The 17,748-nt window shown below is 36.3% G+C and overlaps 2 protein-coding genes across 9 annotated transcripts; both read right to left on the bottom strand.

The window, feature by feature from the left end:
- Nucleotides 1-1,430: 1,430 nt before the first annotated feature.
- LOC104900785 (myb family transcription factor PHL7) lies at nucleotides 1,431-12,933 on the bottom strand. 8 transcript variants are annotated; one of them, XR_002040584.3, is made up of 8 exons: nucleotides 12,628-12,928; nucleotides 11,064-11,219; nucleotides 6,696-6,772; nucleotides 6,538-6,580; nucleotides 6,275-6,332; nucleotides 5,892-5,961; nucleotides 2,214-2,795; nucleotides 1,431-2,120 (listed from the first exon to the last, which is right to left on the bottom strand). XR_002040584.3 is itself a non-coding variant. In XM_057391037.1 (7 exons), exons 2-7 carry the CDS (start codon nucleotides 11,115-11,117, stop codon nucleotides 2,271-2,273), a joined length of 843 nt encoding a protein of 280 aa, XP_057247020.1. In that variant the 5' UTR covers nucleotides 11,118-11,239; nucleotides 12,628-12,933; the 3' UTR covers nucleotides 1,431-2,270. The 8 variants fall into 8 exon arrangements, 5 of the variants coding, with proteins under 5 accessions (XP_057247020.1, XP_057247019.1, XP_057247017.1 ...); XR_002040585.3 differs by having other exon boundaries at nucleotides 1,431-2,113; XR_002040586.3 differs by having other exon boundaries at nucleotides 1,431-2,054.
- Nucleotides 12,934-14,410: 1,477 nt separating this feature from the next.
- On the bottom strand, nucleotides 14,411-17,748 carry LOC104900784 (glucan endo-1,3-beta-glucosidase 5). Its single transcript, XM_010688299.4, has 2 exons — nucleotides 17,110-17,748; nucleotides 14,411-15,734 (listed from the first exon to the last, which is right to left on the bottom strand). Exons 1-2 carry the CDS (start codon nucleotides 17,445-17,447, stop codon nucleotides 14,627-14,629), a joined length of 1,446 nt encoding a protein of 481 aa, XP_010686601.2. The 5' UTR covers nucleotides 17,448-17,748; the 3' UTR covers nucleotides 14,411-14,626.

Genomic DNA, 17,748 nt, shown 5'->3' with positions numbered 1-17,748 from the left:
AGGGTGAATATATTGTTGTTAGGGACTTTCAAGAAGTGCTCTTGAGCATATATATTGTATTCTACATTGACCTCTTGTAGAGTGGAAGGTCCAAAAGATAATTTTAACACATAATAAATCTCCATCAATTATATACTTCAACCTTATTAAATGACTTTTTGAAGGTAAGATGATTATCTTTTGCACAAGAGGGGGAAACTTTGAGGATATCACTTTGCAAAGGGAAAGAATCGGAACCTTGTCACAAGGGTGAACGGAGGGACTCCAACCAATTAGGCCTACCTTGACTCTTGACCTTGATAAATGACTTAAGAGGTGTTAAAAAAGTGGAAGTCTCAGCAAGTGAAATACCACTAATTTTTAAGTTTTAATTTATTTTACTTACTCCATGAGTCGGAAACTAGATATTGCCCCTCTTTTCAAACCTAATGTCTACTTTGTGGATCAATCCGAGAGGTTAACCTTATCATGGTTGGTTAGCTGCTACGATATGTCCGTCAAAAGATAACACAAGTCGTTGATAAGATCGAAGATAACGTAAATATCATGTGCTTCAACAATATAAAAGCTCGTTTGATTCCGATTTCATACAAACGTGAAAATATGCCTACAATCCCTAGATCTTCTAAAATGAAGTTAGAGGTGTCAAAATGATTGCCACATAAAAGAAACTGGTTTGCATTAGCCAAGCTAATCATAAATAATAACTTGCTTTTTTATCCTTTGATGTGGGTTCCTCCTCTCATTATAAAGCCAAATTCACCCAATAATGGAACATTCACCCACCCGTGAGTTAGGATAAGACCATCACGAGTGAGTTTAGTTTTTTTTTTTCAAGCGAGTAAGGTTAATTTTGCTAACTAATGACATATTGCAATAGTAATTTACATGAAAGGAACCATTGTTTCATATAATTGGTAATCACGTTTGATTAAAAGTTGAAACGCCAGTAACGTGAAGCTACTAATGTAACACCCCATATATTTTTCTAATGAATATATAAATATATTAAAATTTTATGTTATAATATAGATGAAAATTTAAATATTATTATTAAATGTTAGTTTAAAAAGTCTTATTTAAACCATTCCAAGTTTTAGTTTTGTTAAAATCGTACTTTAAACTTGTTGTATTTAGAACTTGTCGGTATGTAATAAATCACCGTTGATTTCATTCAACAAAGAAAAAATGATAAAAGATAGTTCCCAATGTTTTGTTTCTTGCAAAATGAGTTTATTTATAAGGTGGTATTGAACAAAGTTTCCAATATATTAATATATTATCATGTGAAGCCGTGTAATCTCAATGTATATTTTCAAAAACTTAAAATTTCATTATCTCAAAAATTATGTACTAATGATTATTAATTGTCAAAAGTGCACAATAAACTGTGAAAATAGAAAAAGAACATAAAAAGAAGAGCCTTTCACTAGTCTAAATTAAGAAATACTATCTATTAAAAGATAATATTTTAAGAAACATTTCTTGTACCTAAAAAATCACAAGTTCACAACTAAGAAAAAGCATCCAAAGCAAAACCTATAACATCATCCAAAATCAAAACAGACACTTAGACTAAGAGGCCACAGTTACCAATCCACACAACCATACAATTAGCCTCATGAATGATGTGCTTTTCTGAATAGAGAGATATTCTAGATCAAATCTCAGTACTCAATGTTTGTTGATTCAAAAGCCTCCGTAGATCCATCTCCGACCCATATTCGCTTGACCCATATCCACATATCAAGCAAATTTAAATTCATTTTTGACGATTGGTCTTAACACGAAAGAAAAAACCATTTTATATGATTATTAAATAACAAGTAGCCAAAATATGTGGCCAACATCAACTGTTGGTCATATCTTTTCATTTACCTCCCCTTTCTGTCACCAAATATGTAAGTTATGAGCAAGTGTAACAACATTTCCAAATGCTATGACCAGAAATGTGCTCAACGTGATAAGCGGTTAAGATCCAGGGCAGAAACTAAGACAAACAACGGAAAAGATCCAGAATGCTCAGCACCAGAGGTGAATCTCCCAAACTTCTACTGCATCAATATTGCAAAGGGTTTCAGAGCTCAAGTTTTCTATTGCAACTGCTCTTGTCCTGAAGCCTGATCATATTAGCAATAGAAGCCTGAATAGTAACAGGTATCTAGCAGAAGGAATGTAACAGTGGAAACAAAAAGGTACATGAAGATACTTACTATTGAAGGCCTGACAAGATGACAGTAAAAGAAAGGACATCAGATACTTCTTCATAATTATTCTGAGCGATATTCCTTGCCAAGTGATAAAGCAGAAGGATCAAATAGTTCTCCAGCATAAACGGGGTGGCTTTGTTGAAGAGACGGAGTCATACCAGACTCTAGTATCTGCTCGGTGAAAAATATCTCTTGGTTTGAAAATGATTCATCATTGGTCAAACAAGCTTTCTTTACTAACCTCGCTTCATTAAGATTCTCACATGTGGTGGCATCAAGGCAAGTAGAGTCAGGAGTCAATGGCTCCTGTTGAGATGAGAAAGACTCGTCTAAAGACAGGGATTTAGCAACTGCACAATCTTTGCTGTTCTTTCCTAAGGGTGACTCCGAGGTCGGAACAGGTGTTGCTGGGTCACTCTTTGTAGAGTCAGAGCAGAGGTGCTTGTCAGGCATTAGTTGGCCTGACCCAAAATCTCCAGAGCCTGGCACTTCAGCAAGGGTTCCACTAAGGCGCTGCTGCTCTTCTATTATTTTCTTTAAGTACTTACCTTGTGCTTCTATTCGTAATTGCAGCTGTCTTTGCACCTATTGGAAATCAAATATCATTAACTAATTTTTGCAACTAAGATTTGTTCTGCTTGAGAGGAAAGGGGAAGAATACCGCAGAACGAGATTTAATATTAAGACACATTACTACAAGGAATATTTTGTTTCTCGCAGCAATGCGGGCATCTATCAACACAACTTCTTGTAACAATCACCAGCCTTTTAAATTGGAGTGAGAAGTATAAAACATATACATTCTCAAACCATATGACATGCAAGATAATAATAGTTCAGGTTCACAATAATTACTATAGAAACGTAACATTAATAAATTGTACTTTTACATGCCTTAAGTTAGGAATAGTTTTACCTTCATGTATTTGTAATCTATTTGACAGTAGAGTGAAATAACCAAAAAAAATACTCTCCTTTCAAACCAAAATAGTTGTGCACTTGCGTATCAGAACACACAATCTTTTATAAAATCCCTCCTTCGGTCCTTCACATCACACTGCTTCTTAACCATTATAGGAAACCAAAAAGAGATCAGGTTTTAAGTATGCTTCTTAGTTCCTACCCACTTCAAGATCTTGGTAACCAACGTTCTGAGGAAAGATTAACACTTTTGTAGAATGTCAAATTTAAAGGCCTCATTGTTCATAGCGATCTATGTGGTAAGGGTTTTGAACCATCAAAAGAAGCAAAAACTGAACGATGATACGGGAATAGGGATCCACAGAATGTCAAAAGATGCATAGGAGCAAGTCAACTACATCCAGCAATCATTGACAATATTCTCTGAAGTATAAATACAGATCCTTTTTCGTTTGGAGCAAGTTTGATTTAAATCAGGGAATAAAAGGAAATGGAATCAAAGCGAGGGGAGGAATGATAACAATCATTGGTACCTTTATCATGCATCCCCTTTCATCCCCGCCCTTGTACCCTCTATGCATCTGGGTAACTCTTCTGAGGCGATAATATTAGACAATCTCACTCAAGTTAAATTGGATATTGATGAGCTCTCAGAATCCGGTTGGACAAAGATGTGTAATGGTCCTTTTAACGCTGCGCACCACTATCTCTTTAACAAAGGTTTTCTGGAGGTTTTGTTAAAGAAGATGTTGATTACCTCAAAATGGGTGCTAATTGGATTCCCCTGAGATTTGCTAATCTAAGAGACCTCTCCTTCGTCTCGAGTGAGAGGCCATGGCATGTCCGGGGAGATGTCTTTGTGATATATCATATATCCCTGGAGGCCCTCATTTGACCATCATTTGGAAGATGTTAATTGGGTGGATCTCTGGAGGTCTGCATCTCTACACTCCCGGTTGAACTTCTTTATTTTGACTCCATTGCTAATTTGCTTGCTGCTAATGGTATTGGCGCATTGGTAAAGCTCGACCAGAACTATCCTTCGGCACAAATCAGGTTTGCAAGAGCTTGTGTAAGAGTAGATAATACTAGTTCTTTGCTGGAATTTGCTCAAGTTTTCAGGGTTGGAGACTTGGTCCAAAATGATCTGCTCTGATTTGCTGAAGATTTTGTCCTTTTTGTAGTCTTGATAATCATGTGATTGATGCATGTCCCTTCTTACCTCTTCCCAAAAAGAGGTAATAGCTAAGCTTCTTAAAGCTTCTAAACAGGTATATCTTTTTGAGAGACTTGCAAAATCTGCTAGACAAGAAAATCGGGAATCCACTGTTGAGCAACCATATTTAGTTCTCACTATGTCTAAGCATATTGCTAGAACTTTCTCCCCCCCCCCCCCAAAAAAAAAAAACCTACTGGTAAAAAGATGCAAATTCTTCAAAAATCAAGCTGTTAGAGCTGGTTCAAAAGGCATTATGATCAATGAAAATGCTTAGAAAGATCTTAGATGTAAAGGTAAGGCAAAGATTCCCCTCCTGCTAGTAACAGAAAAGGAAAAGGTACGTTAATTGTTATGCAATCTCCTGCCAACGGTGACTCGTCATCTGATGCTGAGCTTCCTTTAGTCCCCTCCAGTCCCCCCTTAAACGTTAATCTGACAAAAAATAAAAACCAATTTGTCTGGTGATAATGGTGGTCTGGGGGAGGTTGATGGTATGGAGAACACCCCATTGAACATCCCTCTTCAGGTATTTAGGCTTCGGACCTCTTCTCTGAGAAACCCTTTGATCTTATTGCTGCATGAAATACATCCGTACTTTCGATTGGAAGTGATGGTTAACAGTGCTACTTTGCTATTGAAGGATCCTGATGTTAGCATGGAGGCTTTCAATTCCCAAGCTGAAATTTTGTTTCAATTACCCCATTCTGATAATTCAATTGTCAAGCAAATTGAAGAGATGGGTGTGGATATGCTATAGCTAGCCATCATTAATTGACAGAAAATTAAGGAAGAATATAAAATGATTTGATTAATAACAAAAATTACAGCAAATGTAAATGATATTTCAGCTTTCAAGAGGCTTAATTCTCTCCCAATAATTCCTTAAAATCCCAACAAAATATTCATCAACATTCATCTCCCTTCCCCTCTCTAACTATCACTTATGTACTGATTTTCCTCTAATAAACTCCCTAGCTTATTCCCCAAGCTACCTATAACTAACTAACAATTATAATGTCTAAAGCACCGCTTTCCCTGATATCAGTTCATTGCAGGATATCCCCTCCCCTGTGGAACCCCATCCTAACCAAGAGAAGGGTTGAGAACTTGAGATCATTGAAGAAGATTTTGCCTCTTCGACCCTTAAGAGGCACCTGACTAATTTAGCTCTTGCCACCCCCCACCCCCCTTTGTTGTTTATGTTCACGTCGGTGGGCTTTAGAAATATCCATGGTAGTTGTAGAAAAAACTTTATACAAGAGGTTAGGGTTTTTTGTTTATCTAGTAAGAAAATCATGATGCTTTGTGAGGTCAAAAGCCAAATCTGTCCCTCTCTAAATTGTGCTAAAAAGTGCGGGTCCCATAAGATTATGTCCCAACTGCTGGCTTTGCAGATCAGTGACTGCACAAAGTCCCACTCCCAATAAAATGTGACCTAACATATGCTGCAAGAAGTCAGCATGCAACAATTGAAATAAATAAAATATTCAAGAGTAATAGGATCTAACGGTTTTCTAGAGACTGTGCAAAGAAACACATGCCTCCAGTTGCTCATGCAATCGCTTCTGCACCTCCATCTGCAGCTTTAGTGCCTCAGTGATTTGCATACCACTGCAAAAGACCCAAACTCCAATCAGCATGATTCTCCACCTTTTGTAAGCCTTCTAATCAGAATATTATGGATGATTAATGAAACTGACTAGATCCAAGTAGCACCCCCCCGCCACCCCAAAAGTCCCAACATAAAAGATGAGTCTCACTCTCACAATATCATTGGTATACAATAAATCTTATACGATATCTTAGATGTAGATTTCAATTCTGCTGCATCCATTAGATTATATTTGCTTCCTCAGCTGAAGCTTACAAGATAGACTTACAAGAAATTGACAAAATATATATAAGCAAGCAACTTTCAACTTACGATGAACTTTCCAAACCATAAAGCAAATCAGCAGATTCCTTCTTGTCTGCTTTCTTCCCTAGCATTACACCAATGCAGACATGAGAAACAAAGTATGTGTATCATTAAAAAAAAATTACCTTAAAAGGGGGAATGACAGCCAAATCTATCAAACCCATGACATACATCCAGTTTATGCTCCAGAATATAATTTACAGGTTAACAAGCAATAGAATGGACATCAAAACAAATAACGTTGACTACAACCATTGAAGAATACTAACCCTCAGCTGAAGAATCAGGAAGATACTTAGCAAGACGATATTTCTGAAAGGAAGCAAAAGAAGTCAAATGTGAGCAATGGAAACATATCAGCATGTTGAAACTTCAAAAGATCAGAAAATGAAAAGGCAAGTTCCATGAGTAAATTGAAAATAGCTACCTGTAAATGGCTTTTGACATGATATATAGTCAAGCCCTGTACCCCCATGACCCTAAGGACACCTTTGGGTGTAGCACCTGAAAGGTACAAGATCTATGCTCATAAGACCTTAACTATAAGGCTCAAAATGCATGTACTAAATGTAAAAAGAGGCATACCTTCGACAAGAGACCATTAAGTGTGAAAGCCCAACAGGTCAAAACACAGGGTGGGTCCAGAAATACATGGTGGGTTTCAGGTTTGGATCATGGAAAAAAAAATGTAGGCTAAGCGAGAATATTCACTAAATAGACTGATTTGGGAATTTTTTCCGGACTGCTCACTTTGCATCTCTTCGGTTAGAAAATTGTTATGGCCTTAGAGCCTTACTCTTTCTATCTTCTATATATATGAAAATGCAATCCATTATTGTTTTCACATCCAGCAAAACAGAATAATCAATTCATATTTGGTGTTATATAATGATCGAGGCTCAAAATCCCAGGTGGTTCATCGCACCAAATCAAACTCGATTAGCTCAGAATTAGATAATCACATCTCCAAAATACAATAATGCACAATGGAATTTGTTGACATAGTCATTGCATATATATTTATTTGAATTTGGATTGTGTCAACAAATACTCTACACAATTTGGTTGGTAATTTGAGAATGCGTAATAGATAGATAATAATTACTAAAAGCTAACCTGAAAGGATAAAAAAGAGAAGTTGCAAGGTATTACTAGTACCACTGTTCTTCATTCTCAAGAAAACTACTATGTGATGCTTTGCAAGTGTTTTTGTTCACAAATTCAGGACTCTATAGAGTATTCAGATGGAGAAAATAAATTAAGGACCATTAGTATGGATAAATGCAGGTGGCCAAATATTTGAGTGCATTAAGACTATTTGGGCAACATAAGTCAATATGTTAAAAAGTAAAAATATCCCTAGAAAAAATCATTAGAGATGTTCAAAGTTCAAACTTTGGCTAGGCTTTTTTAATAAAATAAACTTTTGGTAAACTTGTCCAAAGTCAAGATTTCAGGTTTTGTAAAAAAATAACCATTTTACATCTTTTTTTGTTTCATTGCAATTAACTTCACTATGTAAAATTAAGAAAACAATTCCCCCGACTTTAGGAGGGTTATCTCGAAAGATTTGACTGTATTTTCACCAATATTTGGTCCAGTTCCAACTATTGATTTATTTTAAAGAGATTTGATACCACCCACTCTAACAATGGTTCGTTTAACTCCCAATTTTGTAAGGTCTCTTTCCAAAATGGTCCTTCATCTTAGTTTATATGCTATAATCGGTTAATGATAATACAGGACACTATTACATTGACTTACGTTTATTCTAAAAAAAAAAGGCTGTAGAAGAGTATCATGTGCCGAGAAAACCAACTTAGCTGGAAAATTAAGGTGAAGTACCATTTCAGGAAAAGACAAAGTTTGGATCGCCTATGAGATGATCTTTTTAGAAGCAAACCGATCATAGTTAAAACTAGTGATATCAAACTATCTTTTAAAATAAATCAATAGTTGGGATTACCGGAAGTGGACCGACCATTGGTGAAGATATATCCAATTATTCCTTTAAAAAATTGTTTCAAGAAAACCCTCCCAGATTTTATTGTGAATTAAGCTACGTTGAAGGTTATCTTAAAAGGACGATCAATCTGGGATTATTAGATCACATATGATACAACCTAATAAAGGGAACTTCAAGTCTTTAGTTCGATGAGTCATAAGTACAACATCAGAGTGGTTGGAAAGCAATTAATTCATACTTTAAATGAAGATATCAAGTCTTATGTTCTTAAATATTGATAGATCATAGGGAACCGATGAAATGTAGACCTCCGAGAAGTTCTATAGATAAAAAGGATACGTATCTTCTTTTGCAATCTCTATGATAGCCCTCATTTAAGACTCCCAAAAATGGTAACTCATGTGAGTATGAAGGGTACCACTATAAGGAGGAATATGACTTCACTGTGAAACACTCGAGAAAGAGATGTGAGTATATGATGGCTCGATAATGTGTCAGTCCGATTTTGAGATGAAAAACATGCATGTGACTTAAACGACTCGAAAACATCACATCTTCTCGATTGTCCTATATAGCATATAAATGCCATCACAATTAGTTAGAAGAAAAGTTCATTGAGATGCTATAGATGTCAAAACATTGTCAGAATTCAGATTCATTTTGTTTTAAAACGATGGAATATTAGAATTTATCAAGCAGATATGACAGTATCAAGCCATCAACATACACAAACTCCACCTTTTTGTAATGACCAAGTATTTTGGCATTAACTTGTATGAAAAGTCTTTAAGATACAAACACCTCTATAGTTAGATCCTACAAGGATTCCACCAATATTCAAAACAATGACAATATGACAATTTAGAAAATACTTCTCCCCATTGCTATAGAAATAAAAAGACAAGTAACCTAAATGATTCCACCATTTCTCAAACACGCTAGCAATTTATGTTTGTCCAAAGATACGAAGACAAATATGTGATTAATAGATATAAAAGTCTCATAACCTATGCTCTCCATATCAAATAATTACTCGGGGAGTTTCTATTTAATTCTGATTCAACATTATTGAGTAGTTCCATGGAGGGAAGCAAATAATGGTGTTGTTTGGTCATTCAAGAAGCTTCACTGCTTCAGAAACAAGAAGGCCCAACAGGGGATAAAATAAAAGTAGTTTTACATTCTCACAAAGCCAAAAGAAGCTTCTAGGGGGCTGAGAAACAGAAGCCTCAAATTGAATCTTCACCTAATTGTTTCTCGGGGATCCATCCACTTAATAGAACTTTTTGTATGTACTAATTCCCTTAAAATTTCAGAAATGACCCCATCCCCCGCCAAGGAATCATTCTCTAATCTCTCTCATTAAGTCCCTCTTGTTAAGAAAGAAAAATCCTTCACTGTGAACAACAAAACACAACCTGGAGATAGATTGAACACCAACACCACCTTATTCCTCACATCTCCCAAGAATAACAACATTGATTCTTCCTCTTTTCATCTCCAGAATCACAGAGGGCCTCATCACTGTCCTCGTCAGTAGCCAGCACTATCCTTAATCAGGACAACTATCAACAATGCCTTCATCATCCATGTCACTCAAACTTCATGAGGAATGCTAACTCCAACACCTTCCACGAGACCCTCTTTTCTCATTTACCTCGTCAACTTTGGTTTCCTCAGCGCGGAAAACTCCAATCTACTTACTCGAATCAAATCATTCATCTAGAACCTGCTCGTCCACAATCACCACAGCACTGGACAGAACTGTGTGAATGCTGTAACAGCCCTCCTTGTCATCTACTATGGTCCATAATTCTGGTTCCTCCCATGATACCTTCATTAAATCCTAACACTATCTATTAAACATAAAATGTCATTTTGGTTATCCAACGGTCGAAATATTGATTCAAGAGGAAGAGATCGAAGTCAAAGTTGGTGGTAATTGGGTACAGTAAATTGGAGTAGAGAGAAAAAAAAAGGGATATATATATAAGTACATAAAAATTGGCAATAGATGCGGGGTTAAAAATCAATGAGTTTTGGCACTTTCAACAAGAAAAAAACCATTCGGATGAATGATGTACTCATAGCCATCCATACTAATCAAAGACAATACTAAGAATAATTAGTAATGGTAGCACCCTAGTACTATAGTGTAGTAGGCTAGTAGCATGTACTTCATCCCAGTTTTTTGATTGTTTATTTCTTCAAATATGCATAAGAGAATATTATAAAATTAAAAAGTTCGAAAATAGTGTAACAATATCCTATATGGTAATACTCGTGCTTATACTTATTGTGACTATTCTAAATAAAGAAAGTGATGCACTTATTAAGAAACGGAGGAAGTATATTGGTGACATTGCATGGTGAAATTATTAGTCTTGAAAATCTGCATTGACATGAATCTAATCCTATATGATAATACTCTAGAACAGTCACGGACGATATTTTTGTGGCCAATGCTCAGTCCAAAATTGTGGGTCAACTCAGTTCCCATCAAACAAAATTAAAAAGATTAAAAGAGCAATTCAGCAAAAATATGTATACATATTGCAGGAAAGATAAACGAGTGAGCACTCATATAAGGAAGATGGACTAACTGATTGGAAGACATTACGTTCAATATTGAGTATGTCAGGGAAATTAATCTTACAATTTTTAATATTTTAATTTTTCAGGGTATCCGTGGGAAGATTTCAAAAACCCAAGGGGACGAAGACTCGAACACATCTTTGAGGCAGAAAGCAATGCACTCATGAGCGCACCCTCCTACATCCAGACCATCACATTTTCAAGCAAGCATCATCAGAGTTTAGAAAAACTTACGATCTGGCCCACCAAGTTGTGCCACCGCATCAACAAAACGCTCATGAAGTTCATGGGTCCAACGGAGCCGTTGCTTTGAAGACAGACTAGGACTATTGCTGAGACTATTCCCACTGACTGGATCCATTATTGCCAACAACACAGTCCAAATGCCAACTACATGAAGGATTATTGACATGTAATTTTAACAAAGAAAACTATTAGGTTCAAAATAAATGAATAAATAAACAAGTATGGGAACAGGAAAGACTGAGAGACCCACAAGCATAACATAGGAGGAGTTTTATACTAATATTGAGAGGTAAAAAAATCTCTTCAAGCTATATAAGAAAAGATAATAATTGTAATGTTCAGATGACCATCAGCATAACTCATTCATGGCTAAAACTGGAAACACCTCAACATCTACAAAAATAAAACAGCTCATATAGCAAATACCACTTAGCCTACTGGAACCAAGAGTTCCAAACACATCGTAAGCTACACCTATTTTGACAAATAAAAAACTGTAATCTTTGAGAAAAATATGTACGCGTATTGCCTGAGTAAGCACAATATGAGCAAATCGGTATCACAAAAAATATAAACAAATTCTATACTCTATAAAACTTCTACCCATATATCTAAAAAAATGGTGTTACATGAATAATCAAAAAAAAATTGTGCTAAAGCAACTTGTCTATCCCTCAACCGATAAACAAAATTTGGTATAAACATAGTTCCTTAGGCAACATGTAGAGAAATTTACACTAACAAATACTCCCCCATAGAGTATTAACTTTTATCATACACCCACGACTATCCTTTTGCTCCTTGCTCATCTAAAACCTCCAAATGTGCAAAATTCGCGGAATAGGGAAAGCTCCAAATGAGCAAAAAATAGCCTTGAGTGTACCATTTCAATGGTACACACGGATGTACAACGAATACACTTCACAGAATAATTCAAACACAAAGAGAGTGCATTTAGGGCGGAGAACATCTTCCTGGATAACTAGTTTTCCATTTTCTTTGTTCAATTTATGAGAGCCAAAAAAGCAGTTTTCCAAATGGTAAATTTCTTCCTCCATCCTCACTCCCATCCATCCTCCCCCTTTCAATCACACTCTTCCTTTCTCCTCTAACTTCATCCAAGGAACCAAACAACGGAAAGCCAATCCACGATTGTGGAATCCCTCACAAAATGCTTTTCATGGAAAATGTTTTCCATCCAACCAACAGTATTCACTCAGACACAATGAGGGACAAAAAGGGAGTGTAATTGCCCTTTATCTACTATCCTTGATAAATAAAGTTCCAGAGATTTCGAGTTTCGAGTACTTGAGCCCTAATTAAATCATAGTGCATTTAAACTTAAAGTAATGTCTGTAATTGTATGAAATAGTAAAAATGATTTGAACATTGAAAAACATTTTCCATTCAACCAAACACAGCTTAGACTGAAACTGGTTTCACATACAACCCTCCCTCTAAATTCTAATCATCAACAGGATAATTCAGTGGGTGAAAAATTCGAACTATATGTAAAACTATATGAAAAAAGATAGAAAAAAGTGAGATTTACTTGAATTGATGAACAACGTTGGTAATGCTAGATTCTGGCGAGTTGCTTATAGTAGGCTTCGATGATCAACATTCAACTTCTGTTGCCATTTTTGTTAGATGGAAATGGAAGAACAGTGAGCCCGCTTGGGCCGGGCCGGGCCGGGCTGCCGTGGCCGGGGGTTTGGAAGGGGAGAGAAACGAATCCCAAGTGTCACCACCTAGAAACTAGAAAGACTGAAACTTGAAAATGAAATGAATTCCCAAAATTTTATACTGTAGTATGAATGTATATGATGATGGACAGTTAAATCAATACCTTAATTTGTTTTGCCAACTTTGACGTTTTTGAATTTCCACTTACCAAGTTACCATTGTTTGTTTGGTTCATTAACGAGGTAGACAGTCTAGACACTTGGCCCGCTATGTTCAGTTCAGTTCAGTTCAGTTAGTCTCCTCTCATAGTTTTTCTTCATTTTAGTTCAGTTCAATCCAATCCAAAAGAACATAGCATAAGACATCAATGAGGCGAGATGGGGGAAAGAAATGAAAGTCACCTAAAATTTTCACAAAAATATATTTATAGTCAAAACAAAAAGCTTGTCGAATGTACGTGTCATTTTTATTTTTTTGATAAGAAGAAGTGGTCTGGACCCCGCTCGGATCTTAATAGGTCAGGCACTTGAGAGTAAGGGGAAAGGGTAAAGGGAATCCCTACCCTTACAGTTTGTTTGGTAGAAAGAATTTGGAAGGAAAAGAAAGGAAGTGGAAGGAAATTTGTTACTTTTCAACGTTTGTTCATTAAAAAAAAATTAAGTGAAAGGAAATGGGATGAATTGGAAGGAAAGACTCTTTAATAAAATTTCACTTTCCTTTCCTATCAAAAGTTGGGGAATTTAAGGTTTTTTTCCTTTCTCTTCCCTTCCTTTCTCTTCTCTTCTCTTCTCTTCTCTTCTCTTCCTTTACTAAAAATGAACCAAACACATTGTTAAAGTGCCTCTAGTGGGGATTAAACCCCCAACCTTGAGGTTGGAAGGGTACTCTCCTTACCACTAGAACAAGTACTACTTGGTGTCAAATGTATGTGTCATGCATTATGAAGAGAGAATACTATTATAAGTTATACGAAGTGTTTTTGAATTATAAATTTATAATCGTGTGCTTTCCCAATTATGGATGAAATGTGATAGTTATTAACTTTTAAGTTTTTAGTTGATGTCAAATGATACTTAATTTCTCTTAATACCTAACTTGGATAATGCATTGCTTAAAAAAATTAAAATTGTTACAAGTTCCTTTGATAAGTTTTTATGGTATGATTGAATACTCCTAATTTCAGATATTTTAGTAATGATAACTTAACATTTCCAATTGGTTTTATCTCAGTTGCTTATGCCTAAGTAATAAAAGTTCAATTTGTCTAATGTCGCATGCTAAAGCATGAAAATTTAGCTGGATTATGTAGTAACTTGTACCAAAATGGTGATTGGTGAGGGTGTAGATATGGAAACATTAGGATATATTTTTCCCAAGGGAATACCTTATCGAAAGGAAGTATCCAAATCCATCCAAGGTACTTCTTCCGTTTCATTTTAAATGTAACAAATGAATATTTTACATCTCACAAATAATACCCATTTGTTACATTTAAAACGAAACGGAGGAAGTAATAACTAACAAGAAAAAAAACAAATCTCATCCTATGAACATCAGTGTCTTGCGTGCTTGCAATAGTATAACCAGATTTTAGAAGTTCCTCAGTGCGCGGTTTGACTAGCCTACTGCCTATGCTCATGGACACTGTATAGTTTCAAAGACGTATAGCCTATGCTCGGATAATCTCAATCTTTAGAGAGCGCGAACATACAACATAGTAGTATTGTTGCACCTTTAATACCTACACTAAGTAGCATAAGCCGTAAATTAAATACAAGCCTGTAATTCTGTTAAATGAGATGTTGTGAAACTCGTATGATATGCAAAGCGTAAGGCCCCTGTTATAAACTCGTCCTATGCAGTGCCTAGAGTAGAAAAGCAATACTCCCTGAAAAGATTAACAATGTCCATATATTTATCCATCTGCCACACAGTCCATGACTTGAGGAAGAATCAGAGTCTGAGATACCAACAAGAAATCGACATTCTCCAACTGAAGGATCCAAGAAAGTGACCACACCAAGGCCATCAAAGTCACAACTCTGTACATCTTGTTTCTGCTGCTGATAGTAGCTATTGAATGCGTAAGAGATGTTTTCTTTTACCCCAATTCCATTGCAGGAACCACCATAATTAAGTCTAGTGCAGTCAGCAACAGTACAAGCAAGTTTAATATGGTTTGACACACCGGACAGATCCTTTGATGGATTTGCAATGCACCATCTAGCCGGGAGATATGTGACTTCCTTAGCATTCTTCAAAGAGCCACCACCTAGACCAAGATTCAGTTCATACTTAGCCTGCCCATCAAAAGAGAAAATTCCCCAGTGCCTCTCAAAGTTCCCAGGGAGGGTGCTCTTTGAGTCTTCATCAAACAGGCTGAAAAGATAAATGTCCGATGGTGGGGCACCCGGCCTGAGAGGAGTCCCTTTGTTGCTAAGGACATGATTTATAAGGCCCTGATTAAAGACCCTAGCAGCTGTAAGATTAGCACCAAAGGCTCCATCTGTAGGCCAACCGACCTCGCCGATTACAATGGGTATCTGACCATACCCAATTTTGTTAAGTGCTGCAACTAAAGTGTCATAGTTTCCGTCAAAGGCATTGTAGTAGACATTTGGTCCATCAATCACGGGATGGTTAGTCCCTGCAAAAAAAGCATACTCTTGGGGGAAATCTGAATTTCCATAGAGACTCAAGAAAGGGTAGATGTTGACAACAAATGGAGAACCATTGGAATTGAGGAAGGAAACAAGTTGGGTCATAATCTGGGTGAGTTCAGGGCGAAAGGTTCCCTGAGAAGGCAAAGATGACTCGTACGCATCAGCATTACAGGGGACTAATAGCTTAACAGATCCGGCAAGATTTGCTCTAACCAATGACTGCTGCAAGTTGAGCAATGCTGGCACAACATAAGACTGAAATTGGCCAGAGTAGCTGGTGAGAAAGGGCTCGTTTCCAACAGCTACATACCTGGAAATAGAGCAAGAATATGTTATCCACTACTTCCCCAAGTTCACAGTAACAATAATAGTTACAGCACTGCCAGCTAAGGTTCTAAATTCCACTTAAGAAGTGGAACCATGATAGAGCCATCTTTAAGATGGTCATATCTTAGAAGTGAAACACAAGATACCAACAAATTGAGGTACAGTAGCAGTGGACAAGGTGACAAGAGGCAACAACAACCACCAGTTGCAATGTGTTCAGAAAGCAAAACTGCATAAGTACGAATACCAACACGAATTGAAGCAGAGTCGCTTGATATATCTGATTTCATAGCTCCTAATTGTTATGATAAACTTCAATTTTCTGGAGGTTGTTTCGTTTGGTAGCTTCCTAAAGATATGAATTGACAACAATACTAAAATTTGGAGACCTTGGACAAAGGGAAAACTACAGCTAAAAGTTCTGAGGCGCAATTGTTTTAAAGGTTGGGTAATTCAAAGTCTTCATAAATCATAATAAGGATTCTACATTCTACATCTTAACAAGAAATTCCTTTTAATAAATATAATTTCAGAACTCTTATCCCATTGTACTTGAATAGCTCTAATTGTACCATCCTATTGTACTCAAACTCTTGAAAAATCCTTATACTACAGTTTGCACTTTGCAGTAGTCTCTAGAAAATCAAAATAAAAAGAACAAACAACTCAACAAATAAAGTCTAGTTTGTATAAACCTCAAAATTTGAATTTCAAATGTCAGTTTAATTTGTTAAGAGTTTCTTAACCGTTGGTGTCACACCAAAATTTAAAATCCTGGATCCGGCACTAACAATATTTTAGTAATTTACTACAAAAGCTCTTATTTAGTCATTTTCCCAACCAAGTATACTGTAAGCATGATACACTCACAACCCGTTTGGTAGTCGTTAACAAATTACAGTAATAGGAATGGATTTTAAGTGTAATGTTATTAGGGAAGCACCCTAATATCTCCATAGAGAGGCACTTTTTCTTCATGGCAAACAATCTCACTCCTAAACTTGTGTTTTTGTCTACAAGGAGAAGCAATTTTTATTACCCCTCATTACCACCTACAAGGTGTTATTGGATGGGAATTGAAAATTCAAGAAGAAAAGTAGACACTTTCGGATAAATTAGCATTACCATATAATAGACAATGATATTCTTCATAAATTTATACACAAATTCATTCATATTACCACCATTTATAACCAACTACCAAACGGGTCATCAATGTTATTTATTTTGCTCATTTGAATGAGCAAATTCATACAAAAGAACGAGCTCCAAATGAGAAAAAATAGTCTTGGGTGTACCATCAGGCGTATAATCAACGCCGAGATCATAAACGAAAATGAAAAGGAAAGGAGAAAGACCTGATATCGACTGGAGGTTTGGCGGAGAGGTAAAAAGAGAGGTTATGGCGAACCCAAGAATCAGCATCAGGTGGAGAAGAGCTAAAAAGAGACAAAAACTGATTAGGAATGCCAACCATAACTTGGATTTGGCTTCCTCTAAGAGCATTAAGAACTTGAGAATCTGCATCAAAGAGTTTAACTTTAGAGATCTTATTGTTCTGCAATAGATCCACCACTGTCTTAGCTGATGCTCTGTGATGTGACAGTGTTCCCCAGTTCACTCCTATTGCTGCTTCACCTTCTTTTACCATGCCTAATAATACTAATAATATTACTGTTGTTACTACTGCTACCATATTTACCTGCTTACAATTTTGAAGAAAGAGGGTGAATTTATTTATGCCTTGAATGTGGAAGGATATGAAGGAGACATTGGTTTTGATTTTTGACTAAGGTGAAGCTAAAGTTGCTCGAAGAAAGACAAAAATGGTGGAGGAGACGCAAAATGCACAGTCCACACTCCACAACATGTGAGAGTTAGAGACTGAGAGTAGGTAATGGAGAATTTTTGAGAGTGACTGAGAGAGAGTAGGTAATGGAGAAAATTTTCTCCTGGTGATCTTTATTTTTGGCCTTTTTTAGCCAATTTTTAGATTT

The sequence above is a fragment of the Beta vulgaris genome, chromosome 8 (genome assembly GCF_026745355.1).
Source record: "Beta vulgaris subsp. vulgaris cultivar EL10 chromosome 8, EL10.2, whole genome shotgun sequence".
NCBI lineage: Eukaryota > Viridiplantae > Streptophyta > Magnoliopsida > Caryophyllales > Amaranthaceae > Beta > Beta vulgaris.
This window is presented reverse-complemented; position numbering and strand designations above follow the sequence as displayed.